This window comes from Salmo trutta, chromosome 25 (assembly GCF_901001165.1).
Source record: "Salmo trutta chromosome 25, fSalTru1.1, whole genome shotgun sequence".
NCBI lineage: Eukaryota > Metazoa > Chordata > Actinopteri > Salmoniformes > Salmonidae > Salmo > Salmo trutta.
The window spans coordinates 43,865,596-43,888,052 of NC_042981.1; the positions used below are offsets into that span (position 1 = coordinate 43,865,596).

General features: G+C 42.7%; 1 protein-coding gene across 1 annotated transcript in view; it reads left to right on the plus strand.

The window, feature by feature from the left end:
- Positions 1-2,063: 2,063 nt before the first annotated feature.
- LOC115162608 (WD repeat-containing protein 43) overlaps positions 2,064-22,457 on the plus strand; it is a 49,115-nt gene continuing 28,721 nt past the window's right edge. Inside the window, exons 1-7 of the mRNA XM_029714072.1 lie at positions 2,064-2,305; positions 3,512-3,646; positions 4,703-4,824; positions 5,313-5,433; positions 10,354-10,472; positions 18,377-18,479; positions 18,885-18,949. Of these exons, the coding sequence (XP_029569932.1) occupies positions 2,099-2,305; positions 3,512-3,646; positions 4,703-4,824; positions 5,313-5,433; positions 10,354-10,472; positions 18,377-18,479; positions 18,885-18,949 (872 nt within the window). The 5' untranslated portion in view covers positions 2,064-2,098. The remainder of the gene's footprint in view (positions 2,306-3,511; positions 3,647-4,702; positions 4,825-5,312; positions 5,434-10,353; positions 10,473-18,376; positions 18,480-18,884; positions 18,950-22,457) is intronic.

Consider the following 22,457-nt stretch of genomic DNA (forward strand, 5'->3'; position numbering starts at 1 on the left):
CAAGTTAAAGGCAATGCTACCAAATACTAATTGAGTGTATGTAAACTTCTGAACCACTGGGAATGTGATGAAAGAAATAAAAGTTGAAATAAATTATTCTCTTATTCTAAGACTTCACATTCTTACAATAAAGTGGTGATCCTAACTGACCTAAGACTATTTTTTACTATGATAAAATGTCAGAAATTGTGAAAAATTTTGTTTAAATGTATTTGGCTAAGGTGTATGTAAACTTCTGACTTCAACTATACTTGTGTTCCCACATGTACTTCCTGTATTGATTTGTTGTTAATTTAAAAAATGTAAAATAAAAAATTAAAAGTTTTGAAACACTGTTCTTCCGCATTGAACACATACATTTACGTCATTTAGCAGACGCTCTTATCCAGAGCGACTTACAAATTGGTGCATTCACCTTATGATATCCAGTGGACAACCACTTTAGTACATCTATATCTATTTTTTTTTTTTGGGGGGGGGGGGTAGAAGGATTACTTTATCCTATCCCAGGTATTCCTTAAAGAGGTGGGGTTTCAGGTGTCTCCGGAAGGTGGTGATTGACTCCGCTGTCGTCGTGAGGGAGCTTGTTCCACCATTGGGGTGCCAGAGCAGCGAACAGTTTTGACTGGGCTGAGCGGGAACTGTGCTTCCGCAGAGGTAGGGAGGCGAGCAGGCCAGAGGTGGATGAACGCAGTGCCCTTCTTTGGGTGTAGGGACTGATCAGAGCCTGAAGGTACGGAGGTGCCGTACCTTCAGGGAGCGGGGTGACGTGCGAGAACTTGGGAAGGTTGAACACCAGACGGGCTGCGGCGTTCTGGATGAGTTGTAAGGGTTTAATGGCACAGGCAGGGAGCCCCGCCAACAGCGAGTTGCAGTAATCCAGACGGGAGATGACAAGTGCCTGGATTAGGACCTGCGCCGCTTCCTGTGTAAGGCAGGGTCGTACTCTGCAAATGTTGTAGAGCATGAACCTACAGGATCGGGTCACCGCCTTGATGTTAGTGGAGAACGACAGGGTGTTGTCCAGGATCACGCCAAGGTTCTTAGCACTCTGGGAGGAGGACACAAGGGAGTTGTCAACCGTGATGGCGAGATCATGGCTATGGCTCCCATTGGCTAGCTAGCGTTGTCTCTGCATCAGCGCAGAGCCAGTGGCTTTCCAAGGTAAGGATGGAAAGTGTAATTTAACAATTAGCTGCCGACCGGAATGCAGGTCTTTTGTTATCATGTTTGGTAACATTTGCCATTGGATTTACTTGAGTTAAAATAACTTTAAAATGTTTCAGAACTCTGCTGAATTCCCTCAATTGAAGGTCAGTTAACACAGGCTACTTAACGTTACCAGCTCGGTATTTTAAGTTATCATTAGTAGTCTATCAGGTAAAAACATGTGCTTATTATTCATAATTTCTCAAATATTTATAAGCTAATCATTCAGTCGAATTCGCTATGTAACAGCCATTGAATCTGTCTTTAATCGTTAAGGGACGTTAATGTCTAGCTTTGTCCACGACATTGTTATTATATTTTGAAATACAAGGGCAAATTTGATTAATAATTGACTGACATTTCGCGCTACGTGGTATTTACTTCCGGACTTAGAGAGCGCTCAAAGCGTTGTACAACGCCTCTCTGAATAACGGGGCGTAATTTTGGCTGAACTGCGTTGGGAAAAGGGGAGACGTGGGTGGACTTGCGATTTGCGAGTGTACCCATAGAAACAACGCAGGGAGTAAAATCGTAGAACCATAGAACTAGAAGCAGGAAGTATACCAATCAACCTGTAATGTGATTTGTTGAATGAACTCAATTGCCGTTACAAAAAATACATTCCATTGCATGAGCCACGTCAGTTAGCATCAATTGAATTAACATTCTACATTACCAGGCAGCCATTGAGAACGTATCCATGAGCTTACCGGTCAAATTGCCATGGTTAGTGGTTCCAATGCCGTTGGTTTCATTATATTTCTATAATTTTAACCACGCCCCAATTATCTCACAGTAACCAATGAAACTGATGCGCCAACGCGCCTGCTCCGTGGATGATAACACGTGGTTCTTGGCAAGTAACGCAGACGGACGCATTGCTTCAGTAATGGCGGACGATGGATACAATTCTTCGTTACGTCTACCCTGCGTTTTCTCGCCAAAATCACGCCAATACCTAGCTTCATTTGCTCAAGATGGCAGACTCCGTATATGGAACACAGATAGTAAAGTACTACATCAAGAATACGTGCCTTCAGCCCACTTGAGTGCCACTTGTACCTGTATAGTTTGGGGACCATGCCGAATCGCAAAGGTATGTGTGGGGGAGGCATAGCCATAGGCCCGGGTGAGCCTGCTAGGAAATAACTTTCTATTAAGTTGATCAAATGTATTTATGAGAATATTTACTTTATTAGCTGTATGCTTGTGAAATATTATCTTTAGTCGTTTACGGTTATGTGGACTGCGTAGCAAAGTAATTACCATGTTAGTTTCGTTAGCAATGAGCTAAGGTTAGTTACAGAAACTGTCCTGCAGGACGCACATGTTTTTCGCACATGGTGGTCGCCCCAAAAATTTGCCACAGGTCTCTTTTTGAAGGTGTCTTGATTATTACCAAAAATAAACTTTTCAGTAAAACAAATGCGTATAGTGACCATAGTGACCAGTAATAATGAGTTTATTTAAAATACGAACACGTTAAATGTAGCTAACAATCTCCTTAGCGAACTGTAAAGGGTAACTGTACCTAGCTAGGTTAGCTCCTCTAGTTAGCTATTAACCGTAAATGACGCAGATTCAGATTTCCAAAGCCTTATTTTTACTGCCTCAATGGTTTACTTTGTAGAAGTTAACCGTAACACAGAACAATACACGACTGACTTAATTATTTTAATAGCATTGAGTTTTACTAAATACGTTTTTGAGTCGTCCACGTGTAAAAAGGGCTTTATAAATACATTTGATTGACAATTTCCTAACCAACTAACGTTGACTTACGCACTGACAATTTACCTAACTTGGTAAGTATGACAAAGTGCATTGTACCCCCAATCAGCATTCCACGGCCAATGTTCCTAGTCTTAAATTGTCACAATAAACTCTAAGAACAACCTGTAGGAAAACCCTTTTTGTTTCGTTGTTTAACCTTTTAACCCAACTAATTGTTTGGTGAGAAGGGTTCCTGGAACCAGAAAGAACCAAATAACCCATTGTAGTTCTAGGTAGGATACATTTTAAAATCTAAAGTGTAGCTAGATGCTAGCCAATTGTTTACATGTGAAATTGTGTGATTTGTGACCGTAAGTCTTTGACAACAGTATACTTTTGTGATTTAGCGGATACTTTTGATGTTAGTCTCATTATTTCGGGTTCTTGTCAATGCAAGGTTTAAACCTCAACACTATGGAAATTCAGACCACCCATAGATGAGGCCGTCTAAACAGAAAAGCAAAACTGAAGTCCTGTGTCAAAGTCAATAAAAAACGTGATTGACTTAAACTGTATTCTTTTACTTCAGGAGGGACCTCGGAGGAAGAAGAGGAAATCAGAGGCAGGGCGTGTGGAGGAGTTGGCGGATCTGTTGGCTCTGGGAACAGTGGCGGGCAGCATTATCATTTACAGTGCAGTGAAGGGGGCACTGCACTGCACACTGGTAATGACTGGGATGTAGCTTGACTTTCATTGACAATTTGGGAAATACAAAAATAATTTTCAGATGAATGTTGCTTGCTCAATGCAACTAAATGGTTGACTTTGTGGTTGAACATGGTACTTTAAAAAATATATATTATGGAAGACTGCAGTGACAAGTCACGGGTTCAAGTTCTGTCACTGCGATGGTTTTCCATGAAATGCATTTTGGAGAGGTTCGTTTTTTTAGGTCAGTGTAGATCGGCAACAATTTCATTGTTCCCTTAAAATCAGGGACTGATTTAGACCTGGGACACAAGCTCTGTGCAATTAATTATTTGGTAGGACAGAACCAGCAGGCTCCTGACCTTGTAGGTTAAGAGTTGAATACCCCTGAAATAGCCCATGCGTGGTCCAATATGTTTAAAATAAGTGAAACAGTTTAATAGTTAGTTATTGGGCAACATTTCTGGAGGTGGAAGTTATATTTTAGATGGTGTCTGTATCCTTTTATTTGTTATAACTTGAGTAGAATGTCTAAGTCCCCAGAACTTAGCTTCTCACTCCTTCAACATATCAATTATCCTGGGGAGGACCCCGCATCTTCTAAGCAAGGGGACTGGAATTGGTCACACTCGCAGTTTAATACATGTACAAAATCATCCTTTTCCCTAAAAGCGTGATGGTCATGACTTTCTTACATGAATTGGGAGGTTAACTTGGCCCCAGACAATCGAGCTGAGATCGAGAGAGCGCCAAAAACTCTTTTAGTATTTGTTTCATTTGTCCATTGTTGACACAGTCCCAAATTGTTTTGCTTGTCAACCCTTAACTTTTCAAGAGATTTTAACTTTGAAAATACAGAAATCATCCCTGTATGATGCATTCATTTCCAGTCATGGGATTTTTTTGTAATTTCACAATTACTATTTGGTTATCAACCTTGCATCTCAGGTAATATATAATTATCTGTCTGATACTGTGTCTATCCAAACTGTGAACCGTATGAATAATTTCCTTGGAGTGAAATGTTCTCTCACATTATTAAAGCTCATATTTGACATCTGCTCCTTCCCAGGATGGAGGTCACAATGGCGGAGTGAACTGTGTTGAGTGGCACCCCAAGGATGGCCTGCTCTACAGCGGCTCAGACGACTCATACATCGTAGAGTGGGACCTGCAGACAAGCAAGACCCGCTGGTGGGTACCTTCCTTTTCTGTGTTTGTTGAAATCAATCAGTTAGTTAATGCCAGATATTTATAACTTGTGTACATTTGGATATCCAGGAGAATAAGAAAAACAATGGTCTAGCCACTCAAAGGCTATTTGACCTGTTTAGGTCAGGTGGAACTTGGTGTAGAGTATTGTACAGTGGGTAACAGACTGCTTACAAAGGCAAATGTCCCAGAGGAATCAAAGCATCAGGAAGAATAGTTACATTGTGCATCTGTATCAATGCACTTGGTGACTTAGAATGTAGTAAACCTTTGTGTTGGGTGGTGTAGCTGTAATTGCCACCGCCCCCCCAGCACACATGTATACGCTTGTTGGTTAAAACCTGTCCCACTGCCCATTGACACTCCAATCATATCTTTTCTCTCTCCCACTCTCTTCAATAAACAATATGGGGGTAGGAATGGTTTCTTTATTTTATGGAAGACCCATTAATTGTCGCTTTTCTCAACAGTAAGTGGAAGGCGGACCGTGCGTCAGTGACCAGTCTGTGTGTGAGTCCTGATGGCAAACTGCTGCTCTCAGCGGGACAGACCATCAAGATGTGGGACCTCAAGACCAAGGAGGTGTACCGGGTAAGTTAGTGGGACCTGTCCATCAGTGACATGGCCTACATTCATATGAATTCATCCTGCCAATATCCAGGGGAACTGACACACCAAGGGTCCTATCCTCACATTTTAGTTAATTTACAGCGCATTTGGACTGTATTCAAACACCTAGACTTTATCCACATTTTGTTACATCCTTCAAAAATGGATAATTGTTTTTTCCCATCAGTCTACATACAATACCCCATAATGACAAAGGAAAAATGGGTTTAGGCATTTTTGCAAATGAAAAAAAAATAACAAAGATTCTACTGTCCATGTGTTTTCAGACCCTTTACTCAGTACTTTGGCAGCGATTACAGCCACAAGTCTGCTTGGGTATGACTAAAAGCTTGGCACAGCTGTATTTGGGGAGTTTCTTCCATTCTCCTCTGCAGGTCCCCTCAAGCTCTGTCAGGTTGGTTGGGGAGCGTTGCTGCACAGCTATTTTCAGGTCTCCAGAGATGTTCGATCGGGCTCAAGTCCAGGTTCTGGCAAGGACATTCATTGACAAGTCCTGAAGCCTCCTGCTTTGTCTATGCTGTGTGCTTAGGGTCGTTGTCCTGTTGGAAGGTGAACCTTCGCCCCCTGTCTGAGGGCTACTGAGCAGGTTTTCATCAAGGATTTCTGTACTTTGCTCCGTTAATCTTTCTCTCGATCCTGACTAGTCTCCCAGTCCCTGCCGCTGAAAAACATCTCCACAGCGTGATGCTGCCACCCATGCTTCACTGAAGGGAGGGTGCCAGGTTTCCTCCAGATGTAACTCTTGGCATTCTGGCCAAAGTGTGCAGTCTTGGTTTCATCAAACAAGAGCATCTTGTTTCTCATGGTCAATCCTTTAGGTGCCTTTTGGCAAACTCCAAGTGTGCTGTCATGTTCTTTTTACTGAGGAGTGGCTTCCATCTGGCCACTCTACCATAAAGGCCTGATTGGTGGAGTGCTGCAGAGATGGTTGTCCTTCTGGAAGGTTCTCCCATCTCCACAGAGAAACTCTGGACCATCGGGTTCTTGGTCACCTTTCTGACTGAGGCCCTTCTCCCCCGATTGCTCACTTTGGCTGGGCAGCCAGCTCTAGGAAGAGTCTTGGTGGTTCCAAACTTCTTCCGTATAAGAATGATGGAGGCTGCTGTGTTCTTGAGGACCGTCAATGCTGAAGTAAAAAATTATGGTGCCCTTGCCCAGATCTGTTTTGACACAATCCTGTCTCGGAGATGTACGGACAATTGCTTAAACCTCATGGCTTGGTTTTTGCTCTGACATGCACTGTCAACTGTGAGATATTATATAGACAGGTGTGTGTGCCTTTCAAAATCATGTCCAATCCATTGAATTTACCACAGGTGGACTCCAATCAAGTTGTAGAAACATCTCAAGGATGATCAATGGAAATAGGATGCACCTGAGCTCAATTTTGAGTTTCAGAGGAAAGGGTCTGAATGGTTGTGTATGAACTCAGCAAAAAAAGAAACGTCCTCACTGTCAACTGTTTGTTTTCAGCAAACGTGTAAATATTTGTATGAACATAAGATTCAACAACTGAGACAAACTGAACAAGTTCCACGTGTCCCAGAACAAAGGGGGGGGGGGGTCAAAATCAATCACTATCTGGTGTGGCCACCAGCTGCATTAAGTACTGCAGTACGTCTCCTCGTGGACTGCACCAGATTTGCCAGTTCTTGCTGTGAGATGTTACCCCACTCTTCCACCAAGGCACCTGCAAGTTCCCAGCCATTTCTGGGGGGGGTGGCCCTGTCCCTAGCCCTCACCTTCCTATCCAACAGGTCCCAGACGTGATCCAAGCTCTTTGCTGGCCATGGCAGAACACTGACATTCCTGTCTTACAGGAAATCACGCACAGAACGAGCAGTATGGCTGGTGGCATTGTCATGCTGGATGGTCATGTCAGGATGAGCCTGCAGGAAGGGTACCACATGAGGGAGGAGGATGTCTTCCCTGTAATACACAGCGTTGAGATTGCCTGCAATGACGACAAGCTCAGTCCGATGATACTGTGACACACCGCCCCAGACCATGACGGACCGTCCACCTCCAAATCGATCCCACTCCAGAGTACAGGCCTCGGTGTAACGCTCATTCCTTCAACGATAAACGCGAATGCGACTGTCACCCCCGGTGAGACAAAACTGCGACTCGTCAGTGAAGAGCACTTTTTGCCAGTCCTGACTGGTCCAGCGACGGTGGGCTTGTGCCCATAGGTGACGTTGTTGCCGGTGAGGACTTGCCTTACAACAGGCCTACAAGCCCTCAGTCCAGCCTCTCTCAGCCTATTGTGGACAGCCTAAGCACTGATGGAGGGATTGTGTGTTCCTGGTGTAATTCGGGCAGTTGTTGCCATCCTGTACCTGTCCCTCAGGTGTGATGTTTGGCTGTACCGATTCTGTGCAAGTGTTACGTGGTCTGCCACTGCGAGGACGATCAGCTGTCCATCCTGTCCCTGTAGCGCGCTGTGTCAGTGTGGACATTGCAATTTATTGCCTTGGCCACATCTGCAGTCCTCATGCCTCCTTGCAGCATGCGTATGGCACGTTCACTCAGATGAGAAGGGACCCTGGGCATCTTTCTTTTGGTGTTTTTCAGTCAGGGCACTAGAGGCATTTCTACTAAGTTTTCATAACTGTGACCTTAATTGCCTACCGTCTGTAAGCTGTTAAGTGTCTTAACGACCGTTCCACAGGTGCATGTTCATTAATTGTTAATGGTTCATTGAACAAGCATGGGAAACAGTGTTTAAATTTAAACCCTTTTATAATGATCTGTGAAGTTGTTTTGATTTTTGCTAATTATCTTTGAAAGACGGGGTCCTGAAAAAGGGAAGTTTCATTTTTTTGTCTAGTTTTTTTTTTCCTTCTATGTATCCATCAAATGGTCTGAATACTTAGTCTCTGTTGAGTTTGGACACCTACTCATTCCATCATTATTCTTTATTTTTTATTACTACATTGTATAATAATAGTGAAGACATCACAACAATGAAATAACACATGGGATCATGTAGTAACCAAAAAACTAAAACAAATCAAAATATATTAAATGCCAGCTCATGAGTTAGTCACCTGGACTACATTTCAATTAACAGGTGTGCTTTGTTAAGTTAAATTGCGGACTTTGGCTCAAACTCATTGATTAAATAATCACTTGTGGTAAGGTAGGGAGGGGTGTGTCAGAACAGAAATGACAAGGTTCTAATAATGCTCTGATTGCATCAAATGGTGGTTTGTTAGTTGAATAGAATAGATGGGTTCTTAGAATACTTTCATCTGTATTCTGCTGAGGATGGGCCCCTGGGAGATATAATGCTGACAGATGATTTACGATGTCTTTGGTTGATAATCGTAACAAGACCGCATTCCATAGCATAAGTTACATTTTCTCTACTTGGGTACCAGGGAGAGATGAAAATATATAAAATATATATTTTGATCTAACAATTTTTTTTGGTTACTACATGTTTCCATGTGTTCAGTTTTGATGTCTTCACTATTATTCCACAATGTAGAAAATAGTAAAAATGATTACTTGTCAACTTTGACTGGTACTGTATGTAAAACAAAAAAAAAATATGTGTGGTGCAGTGGCATATATATATTTGCCACTGCACTGCACATTTTTATTATTTTTATATATATTTTTTTATTCATACAGTCCCAGTCAAAGTTGACAAGTAATCATTTTTACTATTTTCTACATTGTGGAATAATATGGTATGCGTGACCTGTGTGAGTGGAGTAAACTATTGCTGTTGCCATGGGGATGGCAACAATGTGTTGTCTTGTTTTGGAGTGCTCCTGTCAATCTTGAGTAAGGACACACCTTTTTACGCATAAAGTAGGCCTAGGCTACCTGGTCTGCGTGCAACTCTACTCCTATAAATGTTCCGATCTGGGGATCTGATACTATTTCTGATTTAACTCACATCACCAATGAGCCGTGGAGCATTTTTTTATTCATAAACAAAGTGTATTTTTTTATTATTTTTTTTATACATCCATTTGAGAATGACACAATAGTTCCTCAACGTAGCCTATTTAATCTTTTCTTGCTATCTCCCTTGTGATAACCATTCGGTGTGAAAGGGGGAAAAAAATGTCATACTCTGATCCGGTGGAAACGTCAAAATAGACTTACCTGATTACTTATCCTTTGTGCAAATACAGTGTTTCAAGTTCGTTGCAGACAGGCCATGTGTAGGCAATTTGATTTATAGGATATTTCTTTTTGTCTGGATATTTTTTTTACGTGCAGACTGCAATGCTATTTGTTGCCTTTTATGTAGGCTATTTTTACATATTGGCAATGGCAATAGTTACTTTTATATTTGTATCATTTTAATTTAGATTTGATTAACCATATGAAATAGACTTTGAGATGACTATTATAAATGAAATAATTGTTCCTCATGTGCATATGAAAATCCTAACTGGCACGCAGATCAGTATAAATGGTATATCTTGGCACTCCGAATGGAAAAGGTTGTTGCTATTGCCAATTACCTGCAACTTAAGGAGCAGTGTCCTCTTATGGCACTTATATCTGACACGGGAAGAGAGAAGAAGTCCAGGAAGAGGGAAGAAGTCCATATTCATCCCAGTCATCTCTATTCAGGGAGGGAAAAAGGCTGGTTCATGCTATGGGCCCATCAAGCAGAATATTTTTGTATGTGGGAGTGTTACCACCCTAGTACTGTTCCAGCAGTGTCAGATTTGGGTCGTGTTCAGTAGGCAACAAAACAGAAACGCAGAGGTAGTACCTGGACTTGGCCAATAAGAAAGCCTCTTCTGTTGTGTCCTAATGAACATGATCCAGATGAGTGATTACCTCACGGAGAAAATTATTAATATGCCCCCCCCGTCTTTATGATGTCTAACTCCCACTTGTTTTCATCAGAAGTTCACAGGTCACTCCACAGCTGTGACGAACCTGCGCTTCGCCACCACTCGTCCCCCGGACAGCAATGGCCTCTACTTCGTGTCCGGGGCGGCCCACGACAGACTCATCAGCGTGTGGTGAGAAAGGACCGCCATAATGCTTCTCTCAGTTGATCCGTTATACACAGGAATTGTGTTGCGTGTGATTTGAAGTGACTTGTTTGAAGGAGCTCCTTTGTAAAAGAGACCTGTCATTTCTCGACAGCCTGATTCTATAAAGAATAGGGCTGTCAAATGATCTAAAAATAATTAGTCACAAATAATTGCTTGACTTATTGTATTTAATCGAGATTAATCGCTATTTTTGAATATGCTCAAATTTTGCCCAAAACATTTGGAAAGCAGTGCATTGGGTTACAGGCATGCTTTGTAAGGGGCATAGAAACAATAATCTGTATCAAAGTGCTCCCAATGTTTAAGTCTGCAGGTCCTTAAAGTCTTTGTTATAATCTGATTTAGAGGACTTAAGTTATTTATTTTCAAAGGTCTTTAAACATGCGAAGGAGATGATTATTGCTTCCATTATATTGTGCCTCATCTTAATTGTTGCTCCTGCAGCAAAAAAATCGGCTAAATTTAACATATTGGCAATAGCAATAGTTACAAATATAAAGTATCTTTTTAGATTTGATTAACCATATGAAATTGATTTTGAGATACTTGAGGCGCACTTTCAAGATGTTAGCGCTATCGACATATGCGCCTCTGTTTACGTCAAGTGGGCGTGCCAGTGTGTGTCAGGCTGTTGCCCGAGGCGAGAACAAGGTGGCCTATACAGTTTGATAGACAACACCAACTACAGCTGGGTTGATGAAGTGAAAATTACCTACAAAGACATTGCCCTCTTTCGGAAGCAATTTTCCTTATGTCAGTGATTAGACTTAGCAACGTTCCTGCAAATTTTCGGCTTTTAAAACCATTTTTTGGTCTACATTAATGTGCGTTAACCTGCTTCCTGCAATGACAATCTGCCCTGTCCCTGTTGCGCTGCTGGCTCTGTCTTGCTACTAGAGGTCGACTGATTATGATTTTTCAACGCCGATACCGATTATTGGAGGACCAAAAAAACCGCCGATGCCGATTAATCGGTCGAATTGTTTATTTAATTTTTTAATTTATTATTTTTCTTTCTTTGTAATAATGACAATTACAACAATACTGAATGAACACTTATTTTAACTTAATATAATACATCGATAAAATCAATTTAGCCTCAAATAAATAATGAAACATGTTCAATTTGGTTTAAATAATGCAAAAACAAAGTGTTGGAGAAGAAAGTAAAAGTGCATTATGTGCCATGTAAGAAAGCTAACATTTAAGTTCCTTGCTCAGAACATATGAAAGCTGGTGGTTCCTTTTAACATGAGTCTTCAATATTCCCAGATAAGATGTTTTAGGTTGTAGGAATTATAGGACTATTTCTCTCTGCGAATTGTATTTCATATACCTTTGACTATTGGATGTTCTTATAGGCACTTTAGTATTGCCAGTGTAACAGTATAGATTCTGTCCCTCTCCTCGCTCCTACCTGGGCTCGAACCAGGAACACATCGACAACAGCCACCCTCGAAGCAGCGTTACTTACCCATGCAGAGCAAGGGGAACAACTACTCCAAGTCTCAGAGCGAGTGACGTTTGAAACGCTATTAGCGCACCCGGCTAACTAGCTAGCCATTTCACATCGCTTACACCAGCCTTATCTTGGGAGTTGACAGGCTTGAAGTCATAAACAGCGCAATGCATTGCGAAGAGCTGCTGGCTAAACGCACGGAAGTGCTATTTTGAATGAATGCTTATGAGCCTGCTGGTGCCAACCATCGCTCAGTCAGACTGCTCTATCAAATCATAGACTTAATTATAACATAACACACAAACACGAGCCTTAGTTTCCGGATTCGACTATATTAATGACCAATCACGTTTATTCTTTCAGTGAAATACCGAACCGTTCCGTATTTTATCTAACAAGTAGCATCCATAAGTCTAAATATTCCTGTTACATTGCACAACCTTCAATGTTATGTCATAATTACGTAAAATTCTGGCAAATTAGTTAGCAACGAGCCAGGCGGCCCAAACTGTTGCATATACCCTGACTCTGCGTGCAATGAACGGAAGAGAAGTGACAATTTCACCTGGTTAATATTGCCTGCTAACCTGGATTTCTTTTAGCTAAATATGCAGGTTTAAAAATATATACTTGTGTATTGATTTTAAGGAAGGCATTGATGTTTATGGTTAGGTACAGTCGTGCAACGATTGTGCTTTTTTTGCAAATGCGCTTTTGTTGAATCATCCCCCCCCGTTTGGCGAAGTTGGCTGTCTTTGTTTGGAAGAAATAGTCTTCACAGTTCGTAACGAGCTGGGGGCCCAAACTGCTGCATATACCCTGACTCTGTTGCAGAGGTGACACATTTTCCCTAGTTAAAAGAAATTCATGTTAGCAGGCAATATTAACTAAAGATGCAGGTTTTAAAAATATATACTTGTGTATTGATTTTAAGAAAGACCTTGATGTTTATGGTTAGGTGCAAGTTGGAGCAACGACAGACCTTTTGTAGCGAATGCGCACCGCATCGATTATATGCAACGCAGGACAGGCTAGATAAGCTAGTAATATCATCAACCATGTGTAGTTAACTAGTGATTATGATTGATTGATTGTTTTTTATAAGATAAGTTTAATGCTAGCTAGCAACTTACCTTGGCTTCTTACTGCATTCGTGTAACAGGCAGGCTCCTTGTGGAGTGCAATGTAAAGCAGGTGGTTAGAGCGTTGGACTAGTTAACCGTAAGGTTGCATCCCCAAGCTGACAAGGTAAAAATCTGCCGTTCTGCCCCTGAACAAGGCAGTTAACCCACCGTTCCTAGGCCGTCATTGAAATAAGAATGTGTTCGTAACTGACTTGCCTAGTTAAAAAAATATTTATATCTAGAACATTTTTTTTAATCGGCAAATCGGTGGCCAAAAATACCAATTTGTTATGAAAACTTGAAATCTGCCCCAATTAATCGGCCATTCCGATTAATCGGTCGACCTCTACTTGCTACCCTTTCCACCCATGACTGCACCCCTGCCCAGTCATGTGAAATCTATGGATTGGGGCCTAATGCATTTACTTCAATTGACTGATTGTACTGTAAATCACAACAATTTTACTAAGTGTTGTATTTATATTTTTGTTCAGTATAACTGTTGGGAAGAGTTTTTTTAAAATAAGTACTGTTAATGTCAGCTTTGAGTATAGAGGCAATGATACCACTTTAGAGTATGTCATTGAGATGAAGCACTAGCGGAACTGAGCCGTGCACAGCATTTACGGTGAATCTCGTAGCCTATACAGTGCATTCGGAAGTATTCAGACCCTTCGACTTTTTCCACATTTTGTTATGTTACAGCCTTATTCTAAAAACAATTAAATAGTTCCCCCCCCCTCATCAATCTACACACACTTACCTCATAATGACAAAGCAAAACAGGTTTTTAGAAATGTTTTCAAATGTATAAAAAAAAATAATATCAGATCTACATAAGTATTCAGACACTTTACTCAGTACTTTGTTGAAGCACCTTTGGCAGCGATTACAGCCTCGTGCCTTATTGGGTATGACGCTACAAGCTTGGCACAACTGTATTTGGGGAGTTTCTCCCATTCTTCTCTGCAGATCCTTGCAAGCTCTTTCAGGTTGGATGGAGAGCTTCGCTGCGCAGCTGTTTTCAGGTCTCCAGAGATGGCCGATCGGGTTCATGTTTGGTCTCTGGCTGGGTCACTCAAGGACATTCAGAGACTTGTCCTGAAGCCACTGCTGCGTTGTCCTGGTTGTGTGCTTAGGGTTGCTGTCCTGTTTGTAGGTGAACCTTGACCCCCTGTCTGAGGTCCTGAGTGCTCTGGAGCAGGTTTTCATCAGGATCTCTCTCTACTTGACTCATCTTTCCCTCTGTCCTGACAAGTCTCCAGGTCCCTGCTTCTGAAAAACATCCCTACAGCATGACGCTGCCACCACCAGTCTTCACCGTAGGGATGGTGACAGGTTTCGTGACGCTTGGCATTCAGGCCAAAGAGCTCAATGTTGGTTTCATCAGACCAGAGAATCTTGTTTCTCATGGTCAGAGTCCTTTAGGCGCCTTTCGGCAAACTCCAAGCAGGCGGTCATGTGCCTTTTACTGAGCAGAGGCTTGCGTCTGGCCACTCTACCATAAAGGCTGCAGAGATGGTTGTCCTTCTGCAAGGTTCTCCCATTGCCACAGAGGAATTCTGGCACGTTGTCGGTGACCATCGGGTTCTTTGTCACCTCCCTGACCCAAGACCCTTCTCCCCTATTGCTCAGTTTGGCCGGACGGCCTACCTCTAGGAAGAGTCAAACTTCCATTTGAAGAATGATTGAGGCCAATGTGTTCTTGGGGACCATCGATGCTACAGAGATGTTTTGGTACCCTTCCCCAGTTCTGTGTCTTGACACAATCCTGTCCAATCAATTGAATTTACCACATGTGGTAACAATGAAGTTGTTGAAACATCTCAAGGATGATCAATGGAAAGGATGAGTTCAATTTCAAGTCTCATAGCAAAGGGTGTGAATACTTATCCTCTTATGGAAGCGCGAATCCTGCTCGAATTCCATCAGTGGGATTGATTTGACATCATCCAGTGAAATTGTAGCGCGCTAAATTCAAACTACAGAAATATCAATATTCAACATTCACGAAAATATAAGTAATACATCAAAATTAAGCTTAACTTCTTGTTAACCCAGCTGCTGTGTCATATTTCAATAAGGCTTTACAGCAAAAGCAAACCATGCGATTATCTGAGGACAGCGCCCCGCATACAAACGCATGAAAAACATATTTCAACCAGGCAGGTGCGACAAAAGTCAGAAATAGCCATATAATAAATGCCTTACCTTTGCAAAAAGATCTTCAATCTCAAATGTCTGTGACACAATGAATAGTCGTTTTGTTCGATAAATTCCTTATCGAACAAAATGCCTTTATTTGGCGCGTTTGATTCAGAAATACACCGGTTCCAACTCGCCCAACATGACTACAAAGTATCTAATAAGTTACCTGTAAACTTGGTCCAAACGTTTCAAACAACGTTCCTAATCCAACCTCAGGAATCCTAAAATGTAAATAAATGATCAAATTTAAGACTGAGTAAACCGTTTCTAATACCGGATAAAAACAATGTAAAGCGCGCTCCAGTTCACGCGCAACGAAAGACTAAAGCCCTTCAGAGTGACACCAACAAAGAACAGCCCTACTTCATTTCTCAAAAGAGAAACATCAAACTATTTCTTAAGAATGTTGACATCTAGTGGAAGCCATAGGAACTGCAATCTGGGCCCTAATAAATCAGGTCTCCCATAGAAAACCATTGGAAAACACTGACCTCAAATGTTTTCCCTGGATAAATTGTTCCTGGGGTTTTGCCTGCCAAATCAGTTCTGTTATACACAGACATTATTCTAACAGTTTTAGAAACTTTAGAGTATTTTCTATCCAAATCTACCAATTATATGCATATTCTAGCTTCTGGGCCTGAGTAACAGGCAGTTTACTTTCGGCACGCTTTTCATCATGACGTGAAAAATTGCCCCCTATCCCAGAGAGGTTAAGTAGATAAGGTATTTTGGTTATTTATTTTTAGCTTAAACTGGTATTCACTTTGTCATTATGGATTATTGTGTGTAGATTGAGGGTCAAAAACAATTTAATCCATATTATAATACGGCTGTAATGTAACAATGTGGAAAACTCAAGGGGTCTGAAATCTTTACGAATGCGCTGTATAGGCCTACGAATGGAGCGTTTTTTTTTGTTGTAGGACATTAGATTTATCTTTGCTCTATTGCATGGCTATCTAGCAATATATTTGGTTTGCAATCTACGAATGGGTTGGTAAATACCTTTAGGTGGTAAATGGTGTGGCATAGGCTAGGCCCTATGCCAATATACACACAAATGCAGAGCAAAAAAGATATCTGATTATTCTGAATCATTTTTTGACATGTTGCATGTCAAAATATCCATCACGCATTCCCTGAACAAGGTCCAGGTGAGGAGTGAGTTAGTAGAATCTAGTGTTAAGTGGGTCTGGGGGGGGGGAAAGTCTACACACACACAGTAACTCTTGGAAGTATTACACTATAGCATTCGCCTACAACCAAAGTAAAAAAACGAATATATATATATATATATATCCTTTCATTCAGTGAATCAGGTATCAAATAGCTATGGGACGCCCAATCACAGCCGGTTGTGATACAGCCTGGATTCAAACCAGGGTGTCTGTAGTGAACGCCTCTATCACTGAGATGCAGTGCCATAGACTCTTAGACAGTGGCCTAGCTCCAGATGGCGAGTTGCCCATAGATTTGATACACTGAGTGTATAACATTAAGAACACCTTAATAATATTGAGTTGCACCCCACCTTTGCCCTCAGAACAGCCTCAATTTGTTGGGGCAAGGACTCTACAAGGTGTCAAGTGTTCCACATGGACGGTGGCCCATGTTGAAACCAATGCTTCCCACAGTTGTCAAGTTGGCGGGATGTCTTTTGGGTGGTGGACTATTCATGATACACACGGGAAATGGTTGTGTGACAAACCCAGCAGTGTTGCAGGTCTTAAATCAACCCGGTGTGCCTGGCACCTACAACCATACACCGCTCATAGGTGCTTAACTTTTGTCTTTCCCGTTCACCCTCTGAATGGCACACATACACAATCCATATCTAAATTGTCTGAAGGCTTTAAAATCCTTATTTAACCCGTCTCCTCTACACTGGTTTTGAAGTGGATTTAACAAGTGACATAAGTATCGTGTCTTGCATCTGGATTCACCTGGTCAGTCTGTCATTGAAAGAGCAGGTTTTCATAATGTTCTGTACATTAAGTGCGGTATATATTACTATGGCATTTTTCAGTGTTATCTTTGTCGTATTGTGTCATAATACTAAGCTAGTATTGATATTGAAACCCAAATTCTGAAATGTGTTTTTGATTAGCCCCTTAGGGTAGCCTCAACACATGCGTATGGCCAACCCTTGCTTTAGACATCTATAGCCTAGCCACAATGCTACTACAGCCTAGGGATGGGCATGGTTATCCGAACGGACGTTAGTATTCGATTAGTTGCGAGAGTATTAATTGGAGAAATAAGCCCACTTTTAATTAGGCTTTGTCTAAAATGTAAATCTGTGAAATTGCTACATAAGTCAGCGGTCACATTTAGCTTTCAGAAATCTGCATTTTCAAAAAGCAGACATAAAAAAACAGTCATCTTTTCTTTTTTGCTTCAATAGTGTTTAGGGGCATGTAACTAGTTTTTATTCACACAAAATACATTAGTGCTACACATTTGGCAGAAAGTAGTTCATCAGATGACAACCGAAGTGCAACACTGTTTGGCTAGCAGCCGCACATAAATAGGCGTACAATGAAAAGGCGAGGGATTTTTTGCCAAAACGATACATGGCCATATTTCTACATTTTATCGTAGGAAGACTGGGCCAGCTACATTCCTTATGTTTTGCTTGAAGTTAATCTTGCATTTTGGAAAGTACCGGAGAAAAGTTGCCTACGCATCAATCGGAGCGGAATCCCATGATCCAATAACGAGAGCAAATATTTTTTCATTTGGAGCAAACCGAGTGAAGCCAAGCAGAATTTACACTAAAAAGCCTTTTAGATCTGCGTTTCTTTCCTTTTCTGTGTGAGCAACGCGACCCCTGCAAGGATAGGTAATGACATTTTGATATTTTTATTAAACAGTTGAATTTGAGTGCACCCCATAAAGGTAACATTAAAAAGGTGATTATTTTCTTCCCTATCGTTATTAACATTAACTTTGACATCCCAAATTAACAAATGTTTTTGTCTTCAATTGATTTGTATTGGTCACTGCCAAATGGCTCGTCTTTGGGCTGGTGTGTGTGCGCGCTTCATCTTCATGTCTGTCTATCCACCCCTCAGGCAAGTCCAGGAAAACAGCAATGACAAGAACTCGGTGGTGTCCTTCACCCTGACGGACGACCCCCAGCACATTGACCTCTTTACTTCCAACAGCAAGGAAGAGGTGAGTCGACCTTGCCTCACTGGAGGTAGAGTAGGGGTCCGTTTTACTTAACAAGTTTCAGTTCACCAAACATCCCCCAGTGAAGGATCCAGGAGCACTGTCTGTGGAAGGTTATTTTCATCTCTCGCTCACTCTCCACCCTGCTCAATCTTCATCTTCTATTCCCTTACCACACTATGCCCTGACCTAATGGCCGTGAGATTGAGATCTGAGGGGATGTAGCGTATCCTCTGTAAATAATATAGGGGGTGTTGACGGAACTTGATTCACTGATAAGTGCCTACCTTGGTTCAAGACATTCCTTAGAAACTCTGGGTGTGCATTTCGGGTCTTAGGCAAGGTTGTGGTGGGTGATTTGGAACTGGACCTCTGACACATGCCTAATGTTATTTCTCCTTCTCCTAGGCGGTGAGGCTGGCGGTTGTGTGTAAGGATGGGCAGCTTCATCTCTTTGAGCACTTTCTGAACGGGTTAGTCTCTAAAACCTTGTCCCTTCCTGTCACTGTGCAAGGCGGACTCTTCTTATTCCTCAACACAACTCAACAAGGATCATATTAATTTACAGCCACACATTAATTTACAACACACCTTTCCCCTGTCACTGGGCAAGGCAGAGTACTTAAATGGCACTGAGTCTTATACAGTATCTGGCAGGGAAAGAATGTTCAATGAGGGAAAAGGCTGGTTTCTGCTATGGGCACAGACGTATAGTAGTATGACAATTGCCAATTTCAGGAATGAAGTGATGTTCATAGTAGGGTAAAGAAAATCCTTTGGCATAAAGAGGCCATAAAACTGTTCCATGGTAGTTAGACAGCGTAATTAGTGGTAGTTAGATTGTTATATAGTATTGACAACTGACATTTTATTAACTAATTATAGTGCTGGTACACATTATTACATGGTAAACCTGTGTTTTCCACAAACACACGGAGTAGCCAGCCAAATAGAAGAAGTAGCCAGCCAGATTCCCAAAATGTTTGCCGAACAAGCTTTATTTTGGTGGCCTCTAGTACATTCTATTGCTAGATTGGTATTTTCAACTAGCAACCAGGGTTGGAAATTAACACCCTGCAAATGTGGGTAGATTTTGTCATTGGTGGCTAAGAATGTATATTTCACCAGCCACGTTGGCGGGTGGTTACACAGAGGAAATGTCCAAATCTCACATGGTGAAGTTGGTTGAGTTGACGAAGGCTATTAGTGTGACATTATCTTGTTTCCTGGCCAGTTACATCTTTCTGTTCACATGCTAGGTTGTTTTTCAATGTTTGAGTTTGCAACTGTTTGCTGCTGAGAAGACATCGCACTCTGAGATTTTTTTTAATCAGACAAGCGTGTGCCCATGTTAGGACGGTAACGGCCCATCCCTTAAAGGTCCTGCTGATCATATTTTCCTCGAGTAAGCAAACAAAATGCTCAACTAGAGGCAGCCCTCCTAGTGGCCAGTGATTTTATGCAGGTATACTAAAATCAGTTTTGTCCAGGCTCTGTTGCAGCCGGCCGCGACCGGGAGGCCCATGGGGCGGCGCGCAATTGGCACAGCGTCGTCCGGGTTAGGGAGGGTTTGGCCGGCAGGGATATCCTTGTCTCATCGTGCACTAGTGACTCCTGTGGCGGGCTGTGGGCAGTGCACTCTGACCAGGTGTACGATGTTTCCTTCGACACATTGTTGCAACTGGCTTCCGGGTTGGATGGGCATTGTGTCAAGAAGCAGTGTGGCTTGGTTGGGTTGTGTTTCGGAGGACGCATGGCTCTCGACCTTCGCCTTTCCCGAGTCCATACGGGAGTTGCAGCGATGAGACAAGACTGTAACTACTACCATTTGGATACCACGAAATTGAAAGAAGAAAAATGTTTTACGGGATTCATCCAATGGCACATTAAGTGCATTGACAATGTTGTCCCAACTGATAGTACGTTCATATCCCAACCTGAAGCCATGAATTAAAGGCAACATCCACACTGATCTAAAGGCTGGAGCTGCCGCTTTCAAGGAGCGGGTCCCTAATCCGTGCACAGAAAAGAAATCCCACTACGCCCTCCGATGAACCATCAAACAGGCAAAGCGTCAATGCAGTATAAGATCGAATCCAACTACACCGGCTCCGACGCTCGTCGGATGTGGCAGGGCTTACAAACTATCAGTGATTACAAAGGGAAATCCAGGCTAGAGCTGCCCGGTAACTCAAGCCTAAAAGATAAGATAAATGCCTTCTATGCTAGCTTTGAAGCAAGCAACACTGAACCATACGTGAGAGCTGCCAGCTGTTCCGGACGACTGATCATGCTCTCCGTAGCCGACGTGTGTAAGACCTTTAAACAGGTTAACATTCACAAGGCCGCAGGGCCAGACGGATAACCAGGACACCTACTCTGATAGTGCGCTGGCAAGTGGCTTCACTGACATTTTCAACCTCTCCCTGTCCGAGTCAGTAATACCAGCATGTTTTAAGCTGACCACCATAGTAGTGTCTGTGCCCAAGAAAGACAGTACTTTTGCCAAGGTAACCAATTGCACCGTGCACTCACATCTGTAGTGGTGAAATGCCTCAAGGTTTGTCATGGCTCACACCATCATTCCAGAAACCCTGGACCCGCTTCAATTAGCTTACCGCCCAAACAGATCTACAGATGCAATCTCTATTGCACTTCACACTGCCCTTTCCCACCTGGACAAAAGGAAAACTGAATGCTTGTCATTGACTACAGCTCAGCATTCAACTCCAAGCTCATCACTAAGGTGCATGGGACTGAATCCCTCCCTCTACAATTGGATCCTGTACTTCCTGATGGGCTGCCGCCAGGTGTTGAGGGTCAGTGTGGCGGAGGTGTTGCACATCCTCAACACCTGGCGGCAGCCCATCGGTAAGTACAGGATCCAATTGTAGAGGGAGGGATGAGGCCCCTCGGGTGCATGCCTAGTCCCCTCCTGTACTCTGTTCACCTACGACTGTGGCTGTGCACGACTCCCAACACCATGTTTGCCGTTAACACGGTGGTGGTGGTGGGCCTGAGCGACGATGAGATTGCTTATAGGGAAGAGGTTAGAGACCTGGCAGTGTTGTGACAGGACTACAACCTCTCCCTCAATGTGGGCAAGACAAAATATGGTTATAGTGGAATACAGGAAACTGAGGGTCGAACCCCCCCCCACTCACATCGACAGGGCTGTAGTGGAGCAGGTCGAAAGCTTCAAGCTCCTCGGCGTCCACGTCTAAGGCCCTATCATGGTCCAAACACACCAACATGGTTGGAATAACCTCTTCCCCCCTCAGGCTGAACATTTTGTCACGGGCCCTCGGATCTTAGTTCTACAGCTGCACCATTGAGAGCATCTTGGCTGGCTGCATCCCCGTTTGGCATAGCAACTGCTCGGCATTCGACTACAAGGCTCTACAGAGTAGTGTACGGCTCAGTACATCACTAGGGCCAAGCCCCCTGCCATCCAGGACCTCTATACCAGGCGGTGTCAGGAAGGGTCCAGCCACCCATATGGCAAATGCTACCGGAGCACTAAGTCCAGGACCAAAAGGCTCCTGAACAGCTTCTACCCCCAAGCCATAAGACTGCTAAATGGCTACGAGGACTGCAGTGACCCTTTTTGCACTCTTTTTGACTATGCCACACCCCATAATGACAAAGCAAATGTTGTAAATGTATTAAATAAACCTGAAATGTGAAGTATTCACTCTTTTACTCAGCACATTTTGGCAGCGATTATAGCCTCAAGTCTTCATTTGGTAGGACGCTACAAGCTAGGCACACCTGTATTTTAGGGAGTTTCTCCCATTCTTCTCTGCAGATCCTCATGCTCTGTCAGGTTGGATGGGGAGCGTTGCTGCACAGCTATTTTCAGGTCTCTCCAGAGATGTTTGATCGGGTTCATGTCGGGGCTCTGGCTGGGCCCACTTTCAGTCGATCCAGTCCCTGCTACTGAGAAACATCCCCACAACATGATGCTGCAACCACCATGCT